Source organism: Primulina huaijiensis, chromosome 11, assembly GCF_012295235.1.
Source record: "Primulina huaijiensis isolate GDHJ02 chromosome 11, ASM1229523v2, whole genome shotgun sequence".
NCBI classification, from domain to species: Eukaryota; Viridiplantae; Streptophyta; class Magnoliopsida; order Lamiales; family Gesneriaceae; genus Primulina; species Primulina huaijiensis.
Window position 1 is genome coordinate 5160405 of NC_133316.1, and position 19796 is coordinate 5180200.

The window sequence follows — 19796 nt, forward strand, 5'->3', positions numbered from 1 at the left end:
GTTAAGAAATGAGCAACTGTATGCTAAACTGTCAAAGTGTGAGTTTTGGCTGAGACAGGTTGTCTTCTTGGGTCATATCATATCTGGAGACGGTATTTCTGTTGATTCGAGCAAAGTCGAGGCAGTGATTAGTTGGCCTAGACCAACCTCTGTGCCAGAGATACGCAGTTTCATGGGTTTAGCAGGTTACTATCGACGATTTATTAAAGATTTCTCCAGTATTGCGAAACCGATTACCAAGTTGACACAGAAGAAAATACTCCATTTGTGTGGTCTGAAGATTGTGAGTCTAGTTTATTAGAATTGAAGAGACGACTAACCAGTGCTCCAGTCCTGACGATACCTTCAGGTACGGGTGATTTCGTTGTATATTGCGATGCATCGCACAGAGGGTTAGGATGTGTTCTTATGCAGCGACAGCATGTTATTGCCTATGCTTCGAGACAGTTTAAGCCACACGAGTCTCGATACCCAATTCATGATCTTGAATTGGCGGCGATCGTTTTTGCATTGAAGATCTAGCGTCACTATCTGTATGGGGAGAAATTTGAGATCTACTCTGATCACAAAAGCCTGAAGTATCTGTTTTCTCAGTCAGAGTTGAATATGAGTCAGCGACGATGGCTTGATCTACTGAAAGACTTTGATTGCGAGATCAAGTATTATCCAGGGAAGTCGAATGCAGCAGCGGATGCTTTGAGTCGAAAGGTATGTTCCTTATCCTTGTCGACGATAGGTGTTTCGAATATGATAGAAGATTGTTGCTTTTCTGGATTAGCATTTGATACAGATAGTAGACCGTTGCGACTTGGCACTATTCAGTGTGAACCAGAATTGATTGTTCGCATCAAAGAGGCCCAAAGAACGGATCAGAGTGTTCAGAAGTCGATTGATATGGTCAGATCAGGACATATTTCTGAGTATCAGGTACATGATCATGTTTTGTACGTGAATAACCGTCTTGTATTGCCAGATATTTCAGATTTGAAGCACCAGATATTATCAGAAGCGCACTGTGGTCGGTTCAGTATTCATCCTGGTGGCAGGAAGATGTACAATGATCTGAAAACACAATTCTGGTGGAAACAGATGAAGACAGATATTGCAGAGTTTGTGTCTAAGTGCTTGAATTGCCAACAGGTGAAGGCCGAGAGAAAGAAGCCCGGAGGGTTACTTCAGAGTTTAGCTATTCCTGAATGGAAATGGGATCACATTTCCATGGATTTCATCACGAAGTTGCCACGATCATCCCGAGGCTGCGATGCGATTTGGGTTGTGATAGATAGATTGACCAAATCCGCATGCTTCATTCCGTACAAGATGACATACAGATATGATCAGATGGCCGAGATATATGTTCGAGAAGTAGTCAGATTACATGGTGTGCCGAAGTCGATCGTATCAGATCGTGATCCACGATTCACTTCACATTTCTGGCATAGTTTGCAGCAGGCTTTAGGTACGACATTACACTTGAGTACTGCTTACCATCCCCAGACAGACGGACAGTCAGAGCGGACTATCCAGACTTTAGAAGATATGCTGAGAGCTGTAGTACTAGATTTTGGTACGATTCACTAGCTCTTTGTGAATTCTCGTACAACAACAACTACCAGACTAGCATCGAGATGGCACCGTTTGAGGCATTATACGGGAAGAAGTGCATATCTCCGTTGTACTGGGATGACATCTCAGAGGTACCAGACTTAGGGCCAGATATGATTCGTGAAATGACAGAGAAAGTGAAGATAATTCAGAAGCGAATGAAGATGGCACAAGATAGACAGGCGAAGTACGCGAACATCAGACGTCGACCGTTAGTATTTGAACAGGGAGACAGAGTATTCTTGAAGATTTCTCCTTTCAGAGGCGTTGTCAGATTTGGCAAACGTGGGAAATTGCCTCCGCGATACATCGGTCCATACGAGATTCTCGAGAAGATAGGAGATCGTGCCTATCGACTCGCCATTCCTCCTTCTCTATCTGGGATACATGACGTCTTTCATGTATCGATGTTACGTAGATATATGCCAGATAGTTCTCATGTTATTCAACCTGAAGAAGCCGAGCTAGATCAGACTTTGAGTTACGTTGAGCAGCCAATTCAGATTCTTGATCGGAAAGAGAAACAGCTCAGAACGAAGACTATTCCATTAGTGAAAGTTCAGTGGAGTCGTCACGGTATTGAAGAAGCGACTTGGGAAACAGAATCAGAGATGAGACAGAAATATCCAGAACTATTTGTATGATGTGAGTATTTATTCAGTCTTGATTATCTTGCTTTTATACCCGCTTTGATTGATTGCCTGAGATTTCGGGGACGAAATCATATCTTAGAGGGGGAGAATTGTAATGACCGAGAATTTTATGTTGATAATATGAGATTAATGATTATGACTTGTAGCGCTTATGGATGGATCAAGTCGCGATTAGAATGGGACATGCACGAGTTAGGCGTTGAAATCCCGTATGTATCGCGCACATGCGCGGTAGAGAGGCGCGCATATGCGCGAGTTCCATGTGCCGAGGTCGAAGGCCTCGCGCATATGCGCGAGAAGCAACGCGCATATGCGAGAGTTGCTGGAATTGAATTATGCGGAGACCGTAGGTCTCGCGCATATGCGCGAGAAGAGTGGGCGCATATGCGCGAGCAGCAGAACAGCCAACATGCCGAGACCGAAGGTCTCGCGCATATGCGCCGGTTGAGGTCGCGCATATGCGCGAGACGTGCAGAATGAAAAATAAGCCACTTGTCCTAGCCATGCATATATAATGTGTATTTAGTTTCATTCCCTCACCATCTCAGCAGCAAGGACCGAGAGAAGTTTCAGAAAATTCCTACAAGTGCATCCTAGCTTAGATTGATGGTTTCGCAAGATCCGGCCAACCGAATTTGAATCCGAGGCTAGATTCGTGTTCCTCTCATTACTAGCTTCAAGGGGATGTAAGTATTATTATGTTCTTGTATGATTTGAGATATTGATGTTGGGGGAAATCAGAGTTTGATTGTTATTAATTGTTCTTGTGATTATTGGGAACGTTTATTCGCAACCGGATCGAAGAAATGGTACCGTATGCAATTGTTGTGAATTTCAGCATATATTGATGTAATTAAATAGATTTTGATATGCTAGAATTAGAATTGGGATGATATAATCTTGCTTATGAGTTATTGATATTGATTATTGATGTTTGAGTTGACCGGTATCGCAAGATTACGCCGTTATGCCGACGGAATGTACCGAGATTGAATATTGATCCGTATATGTATTCCTTTGAGTTAAAGGTTGACATGGGACATTTTATACATGTCATTTCAGATTTGTATTGACTGATTTGTATCAAGATTTCAAGACTTCGACTTGTTCAGACCGGGATTACGACACGAAAGGTATACTTCATGTGAACACGGGAAGACATGACTCGATTCAGACTGGATACGAGTTTCCCAAAATCACATACTAGATTCTTAATTATGTTTGATTATGATTATGTCTTGTTTATAGATTTATATTCAAGCATTTGAGATAGGAGTCATTGACAGATTGTCAAACTAGACGTTCGGTGTATCGACGCATAGGAGCAGATCATCTCCGATTGTAGACATTCGATACAGATATGACCGAAGTCTAGGAATAAGACGTACCGCCACCCCGATTGGGAGAGTAGGTGGGAGACTTGTTACGTCTTATTCACACCGGGATCCCTAGACTTAGATATGAGTCGAGTCAAAGAATAAGAGTAGAAGAGTTTTATCTGTATTCACTAGTGTGTCATAATTACTGATTTATATGTTATGATGTTGTATTTACCTGCATGACATGCATGTAGACATGTTTTATACTGGGATTTGTTCTCACCGGAGTTTCCGGCTGTTGTTGTGTCTGTATGTGTACATAACAACAGGTGGGACAGGATCAGGGTCGCGAGCAAGATGAGAGATCAAGATATTGTGGTGATTTCGGGCATAGCAGATTACTACTTGTTTTGTACTTGACGTGTACTGGATTTTCTGAACACTAGTATATGATTGTACTAAAACAGACTTGTATGTACATTATGTTTGTTTAATCGAATAAAGAATAGTTCCATGCTTCATTTATACATTTGATTTAATGTTAAAAGCAAAATTTTGACCCACATTTTTCCAGCAAAGATCCAACTAATCCCCAAACGAATTGAGTTAGAGCCCGGGTCCCCACATTAAGCGGATAAGAAATTCGCGCCATAAAGTAAATAAAAGAAAAATTACAATGTCATAATCATGACCACGCAAATTTCCAATCCCTAACACAATCTGAGATACAAAGATGTTTATATTCTGGCACTATCGTCGACCAACTCGCAACTCTGAATTTTATTTTATCCCAAACTTCATCGACTGACTCCGACTTCTCTTCAAAAATTATTGTATTCCTTTCCAACCAAATGGACCAGAATATACAATGAACAATCATATACCAGAACCTAAGATGTCTCCTTGTTTGCAAACTCGGTTCCATAATAAACATATCTAGTGCTTTTTCCGGGAATGCCCACACCAAATCCACCTCTTTTAATGCCTTTAGCCAAATGTTGGATGAAAATGAACAATGTAGTAGTAAATGATCCTGACTTTCCTCTTTTCTTCAACACAAACAACACCATGGCGGGCATAAGACACAAGCCGGCCATCTTTTTTGCACAGAGTCGCAAGTTTGTAACTTCCCCAAAGCCACAATCAACGAAAAAACTTGAACCTTCGGTGGGACAGATACTTTCCAAATGTTGTGACAGTATGTGAATGAATTAGAAATAGAGGTCGGAAAAAGGAATTATAAAAGGATTTAACAGAAAACAACCCTGATGAGCCCCCCAACCAACTTCTATAGTCCTCAACACCCCACTCCAAACAAACGTCTTGTAGGACTCCTAAAAGAACTGTGAACTCACTCTCTTCTCTCTCATTAAAATTCCTTCTAAAACGGACATCCCATTGGATAAGTTAATTGACGCTGCTGGTGACAACATCCACAAAGCTAAGGACTGGTTTGTTAGTTAGAGTACAAACCAGTGAGCAAGCTCGGACCGTAGGTAGTGCACACCCGATGGCCTTGCAGTTTATGAGCTTTATGCATGTTAAAACTGATTTAATAATCTGATTTATTTTATTGCATTTTGGTTGGGAAACAAATTATTTCTTTAGATGTTTTAAAATATTTTATAGATGTCGAAGTGGATCATTTTTTCGCCTCAAAATATTCAGAATTTGAATTGTTTAAATTTTTTTAGTTTCGAATTTTAAACTTATTTGTTTGGAATTTTCGAAAATGATGTGTAGGTTTTTATTGAGTTTAAAAGTAAAGAGTTATGAATTTAATTGGATAGAAAAAATTTTATTTTCCACATATTTAAAGTAGTAAGCGAGCGTCGTTTCAAGTTTGATACGAAAAATGTGTTTCTTCATTGAGAATTTGAAGAGTAGATTTATATGGAACTTCCTCCGGGATTCAAAGGGAATACAAAGAATAACAAGGTTTGCATTTTAAAAAAGGCACTGTATGGTCTCAAACAATTGTCTGGAGCCTGGTTTGGAAGATTTTCCAAAATGATGTTAGCCTCAGGATATAAACAAAGTCAAGGTGATCACTCTCTTTATCAGGCACTCAGATTCAGGGCGAGTGACGGTTCTCTTGGTGCATGTTGATGATATAATTGTGACAGGTAATGAGAAGAAGGAAAAAGAATGCATATGTCTAACCAAGTAGTTTGATATAAAAGAGCTTGGTACGCTCAAATATTTCTTGGGAATCGAAGTAGCACAGTTCAGTGAAGGAATTCTCATTTTACAACAAAAGTATGTCACTGGTCTCATGAGAGAAACAGAAAAGTTGGCATGTAAACCAGCATCTACGCCGATTGCCCCAGCTCACAAACTTGGTGGGGTAATGAATATCTAATTGTGGACAAAGAGATGTATCTGAGGTTGGTAGGGAAGCTCATATATCTGGCTCATACTCGACCAGATATTGCATTTGATGTCAGTGTTGTAAGCCAATTTATGCAAAATCCAAAAGAGGTTCATTTCCAAGCAAGTAACAGTATACCACACCATCTCAAAGAGAATCCTGGTAAAGATATCTTGTTCAAGAGAAATGGGCGATTGACGTTCGAATTTATACCGATGCTGATTATGTGGCTCACTTATTGATAAAAAATCAACCTCTGGCTATTGTACTTTCCTTGAAGGAAATCTCATTACATGGAGAATTAAGAAACATAACGTAGTTGCTAGATCGAGTGCTGAGGCAGAAATTTAGAACAATGACTTTGAGAACATGCGAGCTACTACGGATTAAAATAATCTTAAGAAGACATGAAGATCAAATGGGAAGAGCCGATGAGATTATTATGTGACGATAAGTTTACAATCAACATAGTCTATTGTAATGATTCGAATACTTATTTTGAATGAAGTACTGATTAAGATATAATTAAAGAGTTGTTAATTAAACATTATTAAGGAATTGACAATTCGGGATCAAGCTGTTAGGATCCATCGAATTTAAAATGGACAACCCAATCTACTTCAGATTACATTATCCTGAGAAATCCAACTAGACAAATGAGATTCTGACACGTGGCAGATAAGTTAGATTCAGATTTTCTGAACTAGTCCGGATGCAGCATATAAATGGAAGCTGATTTCTTTTGTTTCCTACACCGCATCTTTCAGAGAGAGTTTTAGCCATATACCTTAGGTTTTCTAGCCAGTTTCTAAAGCACTTTGGTGTCGAGAAGTTTCGGAGCTAGTGTTGACTCGAGGAGGGGTCGGTGAACTGAGATCGAGACATCATCAGTGGGTTGACGACGGACGCAGGTATAATCTTAAAGCCTTAAATAGTGATTTAAGGATCATTATAGATAACTTTGTAGCATGTTTGGTAACTCAGAATATGGTTTGTTAGTGATTTCATTATGTTAGTATTGTCTAGGTTCAGCCGACTAAACTTTGTCATATTGTTTTAGTGAGATACGTGATGTACTGATTTAGAAATCCAAGCGTAGTATACACACTTATATGCTGCATATTTATCTGCTGCATGATACATGTTTTACTACTTTGGCATATTATGTATGACATATCATGTTGAGCATGATATGTTTTGAGATATACCTCGTTTGTTGGGGCCGCTCAGCCCTATTCTGTATTGTGGACGATGGGGCATCGAGAGCTACAGTGTCCGACGGGACTCGCGGGTTCTAATGATCTTGACATTGTAGGTCCACGTCTTGATGATGAGTGTGGGAGCCAAAACATGCCTAGGGCAGATCAGAGACTACACACTCAGGCGCCTCTAAACTGAGCATAAAATTTTTGACTTGATCCTTGATATACGAGCATATTGCATTTCGCATCCATCATATCAGTTTGTATACTCGTACATTCTCGTATTGGGCGAATGTCACTCACGTCCTTGTTTTTCATCTTTGGGCACCCCATTCCACAGGGCAGGTCTTAGGTTAGACAGTTCGGATGGCCAAGGCAGTGGCTAGAGCAGTTGGGTTTTCGGTGGTGATCCAGTGGAGATTTTATGTGGTTTATTGTTTTCTCGTTCAGAATTATGTTTTCGTTATGGTTGTATTAATGTATAACACTACTGTTATTGGTCTGTTTTCGTTTGGGTTGTAAAATGATTAAGTTATTTAGTTTCCGCTGTTTAATTGTTGTTATTAAGTTTTAATTTTGCATACGTATTAGTCTGTTTAATAGTGGCTCGGGTAAGGACGTTACACCCATAATCATATTCAACATGATAGAACAAAACATATTGAGGTAGACAGACACTCCATAAAGGAGAAGCTGGATAGTGGACTGATTTGCACCCCTTATATCTCGACCAAGGACCGACTTGCTGACATAATTACCAAGGGACTCGATGGTACAGCATTTCAAGGAATCATATCCAAGTTGGGATTAAAAGATATATATTCTATGGCTTCTGGGGGAGTGTTGGAATATAAGAGAAGGATTTTAAATTTAATAAATTAGGAATGTATATTATTGGCTTCCTAGAATTATGCTGTAATTAGTGGTAATTAGTCTTGTAAATTGTATAGAAGATTTATTTTCCTTTCTCCTTTAACCGTAGTCAAGGCTAGAGATTAGTGTTCGTTCTTGTATAAATAGAGGTGTTGGCCTCATTCACATACATAAAAAAATTGTTTCCTCTCGAACTAACAATATGATTTTTTTATCGTTGTATTATATTGAGGTTTAACAAGCCAACTCATCTTTTATGTTCCTTGGTACATAAATACTAAGTTCAAAAATTTCACATAAACAAAGTTGTGATAAAAAAAAGAGGGACTGATCAAGTAGAAAACCTAACAAATTATCTTTACTAGTAAGAAAGAAAGTTAAAGGGTAATCAAGCGAAAACTCTCTCAACTACCCAGCTACCTATGAATTATTTTGATGCCCGGGCTCTTAAAGCTCCAAAGTAGTGGTACGGCGTGCAGCACTTGCCCAAGAAATCAAGAATGACACCCCAATAAACAGGCTTATTCTAGTCTCTCAGTGAAAAAGATGTAGTTCAGTGGTTGTACGCTTTTTTTTTAAACGCGATGCACGTTTGAGGAAGTATCCCTTTCATTTTCTGTGCATCCCTAAAAATGACTCATTCTTGTCCTTGCATGAATAATATGTGAACGTGCACGTTCCTTTACAAGTGAAGCACCAACGGATGGAAAACATCTATTCCATTCTGTTCAACAACCTAGTGTATTTCCAACAGCCTCTATATCGTGTCTATGTGTGCATCTCTAGACCTGATTTTCTTTCGTTAGATACAACTATTTAAAGTAGAAAATTTTCATCCTTAAATTTCTCCACTTAATACGAAAAATTACTCTTCATCATCCAAGATAATTAAATAAAAGGACAAACCATAATTTATATAACATATATCTTTAAATAATAAATATATACATGACCTCCACACGTTATATTATTTTATCATTGCTCTCCATATGCTAATAGAGCAAATCTCCCAAGCACAGTTTACTTTGGTCGCATACTGCACGGGTGTTTTAATTTTATTCCACACAACTCTTTGTAAGAAAACCTTTAGTTTCCAATTTTTTCCATATATTACAATTTGAATTTTCCTGCCAACGCAATGAAATTTCCCACACAAATCTCCGAGTCTATTTTCTCCGCAAAATTTATTTTCCAATACAACTTAAACTGCAACCGATTCTCGCATTTCATTTCCAATTCAATGTATACCAATTTAAACATCGCATCATTAATTTCTGATGTTTTCAAATTCCAGGATTTCTCATCAAAAGTAACAGATCAGTAAAAGTTGGTAGTCAAAAGAGCTCTTCGAAAATAGAAAGATGGCACACAAACCTGGAGATGATAGAGCTTCTGATCAGCACGGGAATTTATAGCTTGACAAGAGAAACCCATCGTCTGTTTTCCCATCTATAATAAGGTAATGACAAGAAACTCAAAATCCCAACCTTTTGAACACAGCAAGGAAAGTGATGTGATTTGTCCATAAGAAAGTAGCAGAACAAAGACCTGACACTTTGTCCATAAATAAGCAGCAAAAGAATACCTGACACTGATACATATTTCTAGGACTCTGATTATGATCAGACCAAGGTGTGAGATTCGCCACAACACTCATCATTCCAGTTGGATGAATTTCTTCATGAGTAGCAGGAAATACATCCTTTCTGCCACCATCTCCACCATCAGGACAACTTATTTCCATGTATACCTGCATATGTATTCTTCAATAAGAAGCTTGCAGCTAGAGAATTGCAGTCGATGCGTATAAGAAAACATAACATATAAAACGATCAAACCGCATCATTTTTAAATAGAAAAAACAGAAAATGAAATACGATCAGAATAAAGCTCACCTGCTCAAATGGTCCAATGAGCTCGATGTTATTACTCTTGTCAGGAGAAATATGGATGTTCCGTACAGGTCGAACAAATCTGGAAGCAGAAGTGAACAGGTATAAACCAGGGTATGCCCCACCCATGCTAAGAGGAATATAGCCCACCTCAAGATCCTCGGGTATCTGTGGATGCTGACAAAAAGTCAGGGCTAACACCTATAAATTGTTCAACAGAATAAAGGATAAACGCACACCTCAGGCACTCCTGAAACCTTTAACTGGCGCAGATATGAGACAGCCTTCTCTACAATATCGGATGGAATAGAACCAACCACCCGGCCATCTAAAATAACATGAAGAACTTCAGGAGGACCTGCTTGCACAAACTTTGGGAGTGACGGAGTCATTCCAATGCTCACCAAAACCTTTAAAATCGACATTCGAATTTTTAGAAAGTCCTTTACACCCCCCTTAGCATCATAATATGAAGTTATACCTGTCAAAAAGGTAACCAAAAAAATAATAGTAGCTCAGGCCAGTCTGGAAAAGTGCTATGTCTAGAGAACTGACTGTGTCATCCAGGATTCCAGTAGGGTATTGATTAATATATCAAAAAGAGAAAAATGTAGAAAAATTTAAAGGATCCTAGGACTTTATCTTCCTCACTAAATTATTTTCTATCCACTATTACATCCCAAAACAAGTTTAGCAACATCCTCCTAGCACTAGTAGTTTTCTTAAAATGACTCGCACAACTTGAATTGGTCCAATCAAGCTCTTTTCTTCCTTTTTTCCCATTGCCTACAGTCACAAGACTCCCCTCTCTCCATCATCTGCTATTCAACAATGATAATCATTCAAGATGAGAGATTTTTTTAACTCGAAATTTCACACATAAATATTGCAGCCTCTGTTGTAAGGCAACATAAAGCAAGTAGTTCATAATAAAAATGAAATTCAATTAAAAAATATTACAGATTTGGAATTTATGGCTTGATGAAGAGTATGGGCATTGAAGGTAATTTAAAAAACCTACAAGACAAAACAAATTATATCACATATCAAAGGTCTGAGACGCAAATTTTACAGAGAAATTCTTACGGCAAGCAGCAGTCATATGGTTTAAAAGCCCACATGGCTCCCCATCAGGAGTGTGAACAGGGCATAAAAATCCCCAGGATCTGCAAAAAGATCCAACATAAAAGATATGAGGTTGTGAAGACAGGAAACAACAGGAAATAAACTACATGGCATAGAAGAAAAACCAACTTAAACTAAGAAATGCCTCAAGTGTCTTAAAAATAGATAATTTATCATACTCGGGTAACAACTTTCGAACACTTGTGGTACGGAGACCAGCAAATGAAGCACCTCGATGGACAGCTCGAAAGTGCGAAAGGAAACGCAGAAAATTCAATCTTTCTGCTTGAACAGTCATCCCAGCTCTCTAGAAAACATAACCCAAAAGCATAAGAAAGTTAACAAAGGTACGCTTGATAGCATCTCCATCAAGAAACAGTGTAAGAAAAGGGAAAAATCGCTTCAGTTTAGCAGAAAGAGAGATGTCATAATATCCCAAATATTTTTGAAAAGGGAGGACTGGGGAGTGATGATCGAGATGAAAGCACTCAGAGCAGGAAACTGGAAACGATCGGATTAGGCATAGGGTTTATATGCCCATATCCTTACTAAATTATTTTTTAATTAGTCCTCAAAAATTCAATTTGTTTCAATTTAACTCCTAAAACTTTTAATTATTTGCGATTGTGCCAAAGCATATCTCGGCCGTATCCATGGTATATCATCGTCGTGTTCAAGACAGATCCGACTAGTCAAACCTACAAACAGTCAACGATACGGATTTTGCCGTATCCGACACGCATATTGGCGTGTAGCATCCAATAATTCAAAAAAAAAAATTAGGAGTATCCGTGCTACATAAGTTCTCGAACACAATATATCCCAAATACAGCCTACTATGTTTAGGATGTAGATGCCTGCAACAATGAAAAAAGAATCCCAGTATCTATACCTGTTGCAAGTCCAAACCCGTTTGTGTGACCAATCTTCCCGTCTTTAACAAATTTTCAACAATTGCCCCAATCTGCCGCGGAGAATTTTTCTCAATAACTTTCTTGACATCTGCCACTGTCATTAAAAAAAAGCACAAAAAGTTAAACCAGTCTCATGTTTTACTTACCACAAGCCAGTTTTTCCTAGAAATTTGAGCATTGATTCAATAAAAATTCTTGACTAGGATACAAAATTTAAGTCGTGGATATTATTATCTTAGACCACATTCTAGAGCATAAATGTAATGCCATCTGCTTGCAAGGAAAGGTGAGAACCAACACTTGCTTCTGGAGATTGCCAGCAAAATGCTATGTAAAGAATAGAAATCACGGATACTAAAACATTGTATGTCTGAATCCTAGATCCATATCAAGTTAAACAAAAATCTGATTTCCAGTGCAAGTGGCCACACAACCTTTAATCCTACAACTAAAGTATCAGTGCATCATACAACAAAAAAACAATTGTACAGGTTTCAAAACACATTCTGTATTCTGGAAAAAGCAAGTAATTGTCGAACATCATAAAATTAGATGTTGCTGTAGGAAAGAAATTTTAACCACAAATATAACTACTGTTGTGAGGACAGAAAAAAGGTAAAAAAAGGTTAAAAAAACAGTGTACTAGAATAACCATGTAAACAACAAAAAGACCAAACAAATCAAACTAGACAAAACTATAAAATTGTTCAAAAACAGCAGGAGAAGAAAATAAATATTATACAAGTTAACATTCTGTAATAATAATATTACCTATGCGACGACAAAAAATATTAAAAACAACAAATCAAGTAATATAAAATGGAAAATAACGCATACAACTGCTCAACTCAAACTTCTTTGTTTTATTGTCAACTTCATCTTGAAGAAGCCGTTTAACCTTGACTAACCAGTCTTGTAATCTTTCCTGAAATGTAAAAAAATAAATAAATATCCTCATTCTGCAGTCTACAAAATGAAATTCCAGAACAGCATGTGCAGGTTTAAGCGCACAATCAGTTCACTTATAAACTACAGACGAATCATAAAAATGCGGTCATTTCAGATATCACCAGCAAATAAGCAGGGAAATCAGACATATTGAGAAAAAAATCATGTGAAGGAAGCATTCCAATTTGATATAAAGCCCTCAAGTTTTCTGCTTTAGGTGTAGTTAAAAAGAAAGGTAGGTAATAACCAAAGCAGAGTTTCTTAAGACAAATATTTGAACCTGCAAACATGCAATTTTTTTCCCAGAACAAAGGTCTTATGCCCATTTAACCCCCACAACAAAAAGTGGAACATTGGATTACAACTACTGCATCATGTAGTGAAGCATAAATTAGCTTTAACAAAATTTCTAATTTCTTCCCACAGAAATGAAAAGTTGTTCACAATGAAAAATCTAAACTAGATCCATCAACAAATCTTCATTGAGTATTATGACTACTACTCTGGCAAGATTTTAATTCATAACAATATTTGTAAACTTACATCTACACATAAAATAAGTCTTTCTTTCAGTGAAACCATGGAGTCAAATATAAACTAAACATTATTCATGCAGCAAAATTCAACCAATACAGGTCAGACAGAATATGTCATAATACACAATTCCATGTGTTTTAAATCTGGGCAAGGCCTTTTGGAGCACATGCATCAAGGACCACAATAGATGAAAGTTGAGTTAACCAACTGCATCACCTTCAAAGAACGAAGTATCATAGGGCATACCTTGAGATAAATAGTAATTAAGTGGCCAGGCAATAGAACTTCTTGGTTTTGTAAGGAATCTGGGTTGTCCTGTAAAGAACTCTGATCTATGAAAGAAAACAATTTCTGCAGCATGAATCTGAATTACATGTGAATTGGTTAGAAACAGAATAACATACATAATTTATATGGAACTTAAAAATATCACCAGAGATACAAAGTAGACAACTAATGATCACTTAACATTAATTTAACGTGGCTATAAGAAAACAATTTCTGCAGCATGAATCTGAATTATGTGTGAATTGGTTAGAAATAAAATAACATACATAATTATAAAATTAATTTAATGTGGCTATAAGAAAAACAAAATAACAACACTAACATGAGTAGATTGAATTTGTCCAGATTATCATCCAGATGAACAAATATGTAATATTTTAAAACAGCATTGCCAACCTGAAAAAGAAAGTAACAAGATTCATATGGTTAGAAATTGAGAATCACTTATACCGAGATCAGTGAAGGAAAGGTTTTTGGATTATGGTGTTTCTCATTTCAATTTTTAATAAAGAAATTGAAGATTGCAGTCCCAGTAGGATATGCTATGGAATATGCCAACAGTTTTGTAGCTGAATGCATTCTATATAAGCAATTCACAAGTGATACATCAGTATAATTCACAAAGGGATGTCAACTTACAACTGTGTAGCTTTCTTTTTCAAGCCCCATCATAACAGGTTGGAAATGCTCCCCTGCAAAATTAAAATATTCAGTACATTCCATCAATTAGCACTTTAAAACTCCAATGATTATTGAGGTAATTAGTACCAATATGTTGAAGGCACTGAGTACGGGTAAAAAGAGACAAGTTCTGAAGTTCATCCAAGATAATTTTAGCTCTTTCACCAACAAGCTGAGTGCCAACAGATCCCTTTACCCGATCATACTTCTCATTGTAGCAGCATGTTAAACTCGTATAGATTTCACGATCAGTTGTGTCTGTTAGAGCCTTGAGAGGGGGTGAGAGAGAGAAAGTCAAATGTACTTCGCAAAATCCCAGACATAAAACTCATAGTTGTCAAACTTTCCAACATGCTTGAACTTAAGACTTAATTTCAGCAGTAGAATTTTTCCCCTACTCTTTTTTATTTTATACCACTCAACATAACTTCATCCTATCTCGATTTTGTGCTCCCAAACCCTAATCCAGATCTTATTGATCCAAAGCTTACTAACCAATCATTTAAAATGATAACACCAATCCAAATTCCAAATTCCAACACGACCACACATTTATTAAGCATCATATTTTTCACAGATGGGACATTGTGGCAATCAAGATAACAAAGAGATGTCCCAATATTTTGGTTAATTAAACTAATTGAAAACATATAAAACCACTTTAGAGAAACCGTCAAGAGTACTTAACAACAACAATCCTCTAATGAGAAGTCATTGTACCTTTAATATGATTCCAACAGGAAGCAAATATTCCCTCCCTTGTATCCTAAAAAACAAAAGAGTGATATTTCAACATTTTCACCATTGAGGCCAATGTCCAGTATATAAGATTCTCACCAGAATCCAAGTCGTGCACTCCCGTTATTAAGGTAGTACAATTTAACCGTCACAGCTGACTGATCTTCTCTAACACATCTGCATGCTAAAAACAAAAACATTATCGCAAACAGAAATTATACATAGCCATGTGCCAAATGCAAGTATGAAGCAAATTAATTAGATGCTGAGAAAAACGAGTACAGGCACGATCCTTCTAAATTAGTTTAAATAGATTATGATGACTATATGTAGGTCAATACGCAAAATTAAAGAGTATGAATCATTGCAAAAGAGTACCATTGCAGTAAATCACATTTGTTCCAGAATATCCATTTAGTTCATGATTAACTGCAAGAAAACATATCTTTGCCTACAACAATGATTAAGTATTTCATTTGTGTTAAGACTAGGTATTTAAATGGTTTGCCATTACTGTGTTCGAAAGATTGCTCAGTAGGATATCTGATCCATAATTCAACTTTAGTTATTTAGTTTCTTATCAAAATGAAAAGGAACACATAAACAATGACTGGAAGAATCTTGACTGTGTAGAATGCCAACTTTGTAGACCTTTCAAGATACTTCTCTCAGCCATTGTTTGTAAAGTTTGGGGACAATCATACATGAAACATCAGATAATGAAGAATCCTGCAAGAAGGTCTCCAAGTAATCAATGTGACACAATATTTTATAAATGTAAAAACTTCATCACCAGTCAAACTGTGAAAAAATATTTGATCAACGTAAAGGCAATGGCACGATTCAAACCATAAACAAACTGTGAGATGAGAAAGAAACAACACCTTATCATAACGGCTTTATCGGTATATCCTTCACGGCGTTCACGAAATGAGTTTCGCACCGTGCTCATAGGCTAGAAAAGTAACAAATTATTGGATAAGAAAAATGGATCCTATACATGGTCGCATCATTTATATTGGTAAAATGAATATCTAACATCCCAAATTTCCCGTTATGAAGACACAGGGAACTAATTTAAAGATCATGTACGAAAAGAAAAGGTACTTACATAGTTCTGTTTTGGCAAAATAAGAAGTCGCATGACTCTCTCCAGCCCATTTAAGATGAAGTATCTAAGAAAACATAGATGTGAGCATTGGTAAATAAACATAGAATTTCATGATGTCTTACGAACCCGTTAGAGAGAGAGAACTAATTAGCTTACTTACCCACCCATTTCTGACGGCTCTTCTTTGAGTGCAACTAATTTTTTTTGATCATTTGCGGCTTTTAGATGACAGAGATTGGACTAAACAGAAGAAATGCAACATATCCGATGTCAAAAAACAACCCGACACAATCTAAACAAACTCAATGAATATTTACATAGCTAAAGATCATATCCTACAGTTCTTAGAAAGTTGAAGTTGGACGGACTACTTGATATCAAATATTTGATTCTCAACCAAATTATTTTGATAAGTTCACATGGATAGCAGTACATGAACCACAGAACCTTTCCAAAGTTGAAAGGAAATACGAACACAAATTTAAAATAAATGAAATAATACTCCATGAAAGACATGGAATACAAGACTTCCAGAGTTCACTTATTTTCATCTAGCAAATTCACTCAGCTCAAGCACCAAAAGATTTTGCAATATGACCAAGAAGATAAATAAAAGCCTTTTGAGCTCTAAAAGTTAAGGTGCAAGATCAGGTCATTTTTACTGGATACTATGCGGCTCTATTTCAGGTGAATTTTTCAATGTCTTATGAAGTTAATAAAAAGCAATTACAAAAGTAGTTTCCCAAAATGTATATCTTCTCATTATTCCCATCGAATAGTCTTTAGCTTGGGAAGTTCCTATACAAAGGTAACTTTTCTTATCAAGTGTCAATGCCACTAAGAACACTTGAAAGAATCATTCTGTCATCAGGTCCCACTCCATTTTTTTAAAAACTCGATAATCCATTTGTTTCTTTCTTGCATCAGGTCCTACATCACTTCACAAAAACATGGTAATCCATTAATAATGAGATTTACAATTCATAAAAATGGACCATGGCACTTTAAATATAACTCTAAAAAGTAAATAAAAAAAAAGAGAGAAAAGTAGGCCATTGATGAAACATATACCATATAAAACCGAATAATAATTACGGGGTCAATACCCTTCCCCTGATCCTCTCACATCTTCTCAAATTTGAAAATAACAAATAATAACGTTAAAGTTTACTTAGGCGGCCCATCATTCTGGTGATGACCATATCCTAAAATATATTTTGATAATGCATCAAGCTTGACATGCAATCAAAGAAAGAAACCATCCTTAAGACTTTTATGAGAGGAATGTAAAATATGCTAGAGATCAAATGCTAATCACTAACCTTCAACATAATTGGAAACTGCCCAAAATTATATCCTTCTCTGACAGAGACTCCATCATCATATTGGAAGTATATGTCCATCATGAACCTCCCTGAATATGAGAGTTTAGCTTGTCTACACTGCTCCGAAAATGCACAAAGATGTCATTAGTATTTTGCATTCATATAGTAGCTGTATCTAAATATGTAAGTTGATACCCAAAAAGTTGTACCTCAAAAGGGTATAAAGCATCAGCCATCTGTCTTGAAAGGCGTTCTTTCTGAGGGGGAAATATTTGAGGTTTTCCGAACCAGAGTATGCCACTGGTTAAGAATCAACTTCTATTAATTAAACTTCAAGTACAACGGTAAAATAGGAGTACACATGAGATAGAGAGACTTTCAGAACAATATGTATCATAAAATTATGTGATAACCCAAAATCACTTCATATGTTTCACACTTTCGGCCTTAAAATGTTGGAACCAAAAACTATGAATCAATTAATTTTCATAAATTATCCAGTTTTATCATGCTACTTAACAAATAAAAAAGGATGAAAAAAACTGTTGTCGAATTAAACAATTTCAAGCTTTATTCCATTCAATTGATGTCCTAATAATCTGTGCACATATAACTACCAAACACAGCAATCAATAAAAACTCATCCCTCAACTGCATTATTTTTTAAGTATTTACATAGAAAAAAATAAATAAAAAAACAACCTTGGGGTAAAATATCAAATGGAATTTTGTCAACACAAAATTCGAAAATTTAAAGGGACTATAATTCATTTTCTGAAAACCCCTGCATGGTAGAAAACTAGAAACAAGATAAGAAAAAACCATGCGCATTTTTCCGAGCTTTCACTAGGAAAAGAACGCGAACTTGCCCCAAAAATCTGAATTTAGCACACACAGTGCTAGATTGTTCTGAATATAAATTAATTCAGTTAATGCTAGAAACAATTAATACGCAGAAAATAACAAAAGATTAGTTCTTTAACACAATTCATCAAGATTGAAGGATATTTCTTAGCTTGAGCTTGGTGAAGGAATCAAACACTTCGACTGGCTTGATATTCATCAACATGGTCTCGAGCCCGTGTTCCATCATGTAGTTAAATGAATCAATATGATGCTTAAAAAGCTCTCCTAATGCCGCATAATCCTTTTCCTCCGCCAGGTGCGGCCGCCGCCACTTCTTGTCGGCGTCTTTCACATTCAGAACATTCTTTTGGGAGCTGTCGCTCGCCATAGAAAGATCAGATTTTGACCCCCAAATACGTACAATTATGGAAGGCGCCTTGTGTAGAATTCGATTTGATAAAACAGAGAGCCGGCTCAGGGTTTAGGGTTTGAGGAAGAGGCTGGTTCTTTTGTTTGTCATAAAAATAAAATATATGTAATTATTTCTCACGAAAATTAAAGAAAATAAACATATAAAATAACTATTTTCCCCGAAAATAAATAAATATATATATATATATAATAGTTATTATCAAGATTTGTATTTTTTTTATTCATCTTTTCCGAGCGTTGGGATGATATCTTATAAAAGAAAAGTTGAAGAATGCAGAAAAAAGTTCGATCATTTTAAGCTTTTCCACCACGCGATTGAACCAATACTAAAGCTTACATACTCAAAGATCTGAGCGCACTTAAAGTTCATATATTTCACCGTTCATCAAGCATACACTCAGCAGAAAGATATCTGATCATTCAAGGATCAATTTTGTGCTACTCAAAACATACAGTTTTTTTTTATCAGTAACATTTTGGTTATTTGATTGATGTATTGTCTGGTGAACCGAGGGTTTTTAAAATCCAGAAGTGTAAATTCATCACTAAGAGTTCCAAAACAGACAGTGTGATAAGTTCTGATTGGAGTGGGTCGTTGCAATAAGTTTGTAAAGCCAAAATCTTTTAGTTGAATCCTTCCTAAAGAGGAAGATGGGGTGACGTAGGAGTTTTATCTCCGAACATCCATAAAACTCATGTGTCTTTACTTTCTGCGAGCACTTACATTTCAAATCGTTTCTTGTTAACAAGCCAGCCAACCAGTTGAAGCTATCATTGGAAATTTTGAACCGTTTTCCACACTTTTCAAAGTGGTTCATATTTCTAACCGTTCAAAAAAAACTTTCAACCGCCTAAAAACGATTGAAAACAAATTTTAAAAGCAAATAATTTTAAAGAGTTTATTCACCCCACCTTCTAAATTCTTTCTCGATCCTA

At 36.5% G+C, this 19796-nt stretch overlaps 1 protein-coding gene across 1 annotated transcript in view; it reads right to left on the reverse strand.

Moving 5' to 3' along the window:
• LOC140987085 (DNA-directed RNA polymerase I subunit 2) overlaps nt 1-18943 on the reverse strand; it is a 32555-nt gene extending 13612 nt beyond the window's left edge. Inside the window, exons 1-20 of the mRNA XM_073455473.1 lie at nt 18591-18943; nt 17792-17874; nt 17580-17699; nt 16418-16497; nt 16258-16321; nt 16031-16101; nt 15246-15323; nt 15129-15174; nt 14496-14676; nt 14367-14419; nt 14050-14123; nt 13686-13803; nt 12792-12879; nt 11933-12048; nt 11220-11347; nt 11002-11081; nt 10155-10396; nt 9919-10083; nt 9609-9773; nt 9398-9472 (exon numbers count right to left, since the gene is read on the reverse strand). Of these exons, the coding sequence (XP_073311574.1) occupies nt 9398-9472; nt 9609-9773; nt 9919-10083; nt 10155-10396; nt 11002-11081; nt 11220-11347; nt 11933-12048; nt 12792-12879; nt 13686-13803; nt 14050-14123; nt 14367-14419; nt 14496-14676; nt 15129-15174; nt 15246-15323; nt 16031-16101; nt 16258-16321; nt 16418-16497; nt 17580-17699; nt 17792-17874; nt 18591-18816 (2253 nt within the window). The 5' untranslated portion in view covers nt 18817-18943. The remainder of the gene's footprint in view (nt 1-9397; nt 9473-9608; nt 9774-9918; nt 10084-10154; nt 10397-11001; nt 11082-11219; nt 11348-11932; nt 12049-12791; nt 12880-13685; nt 13804-14049; nt 14124-14366; nt 14420-14495; nt 14677-15128; nt 15175-15245; nt 15324-16030; nt 16102-16257; nt 16322-16417; nt 16498-17579; nt 17700-17791; nt 17875-18590) is intronic.
• Between the last annotated feature and the right edge of the window lie 853 nt (nt 18944-19796).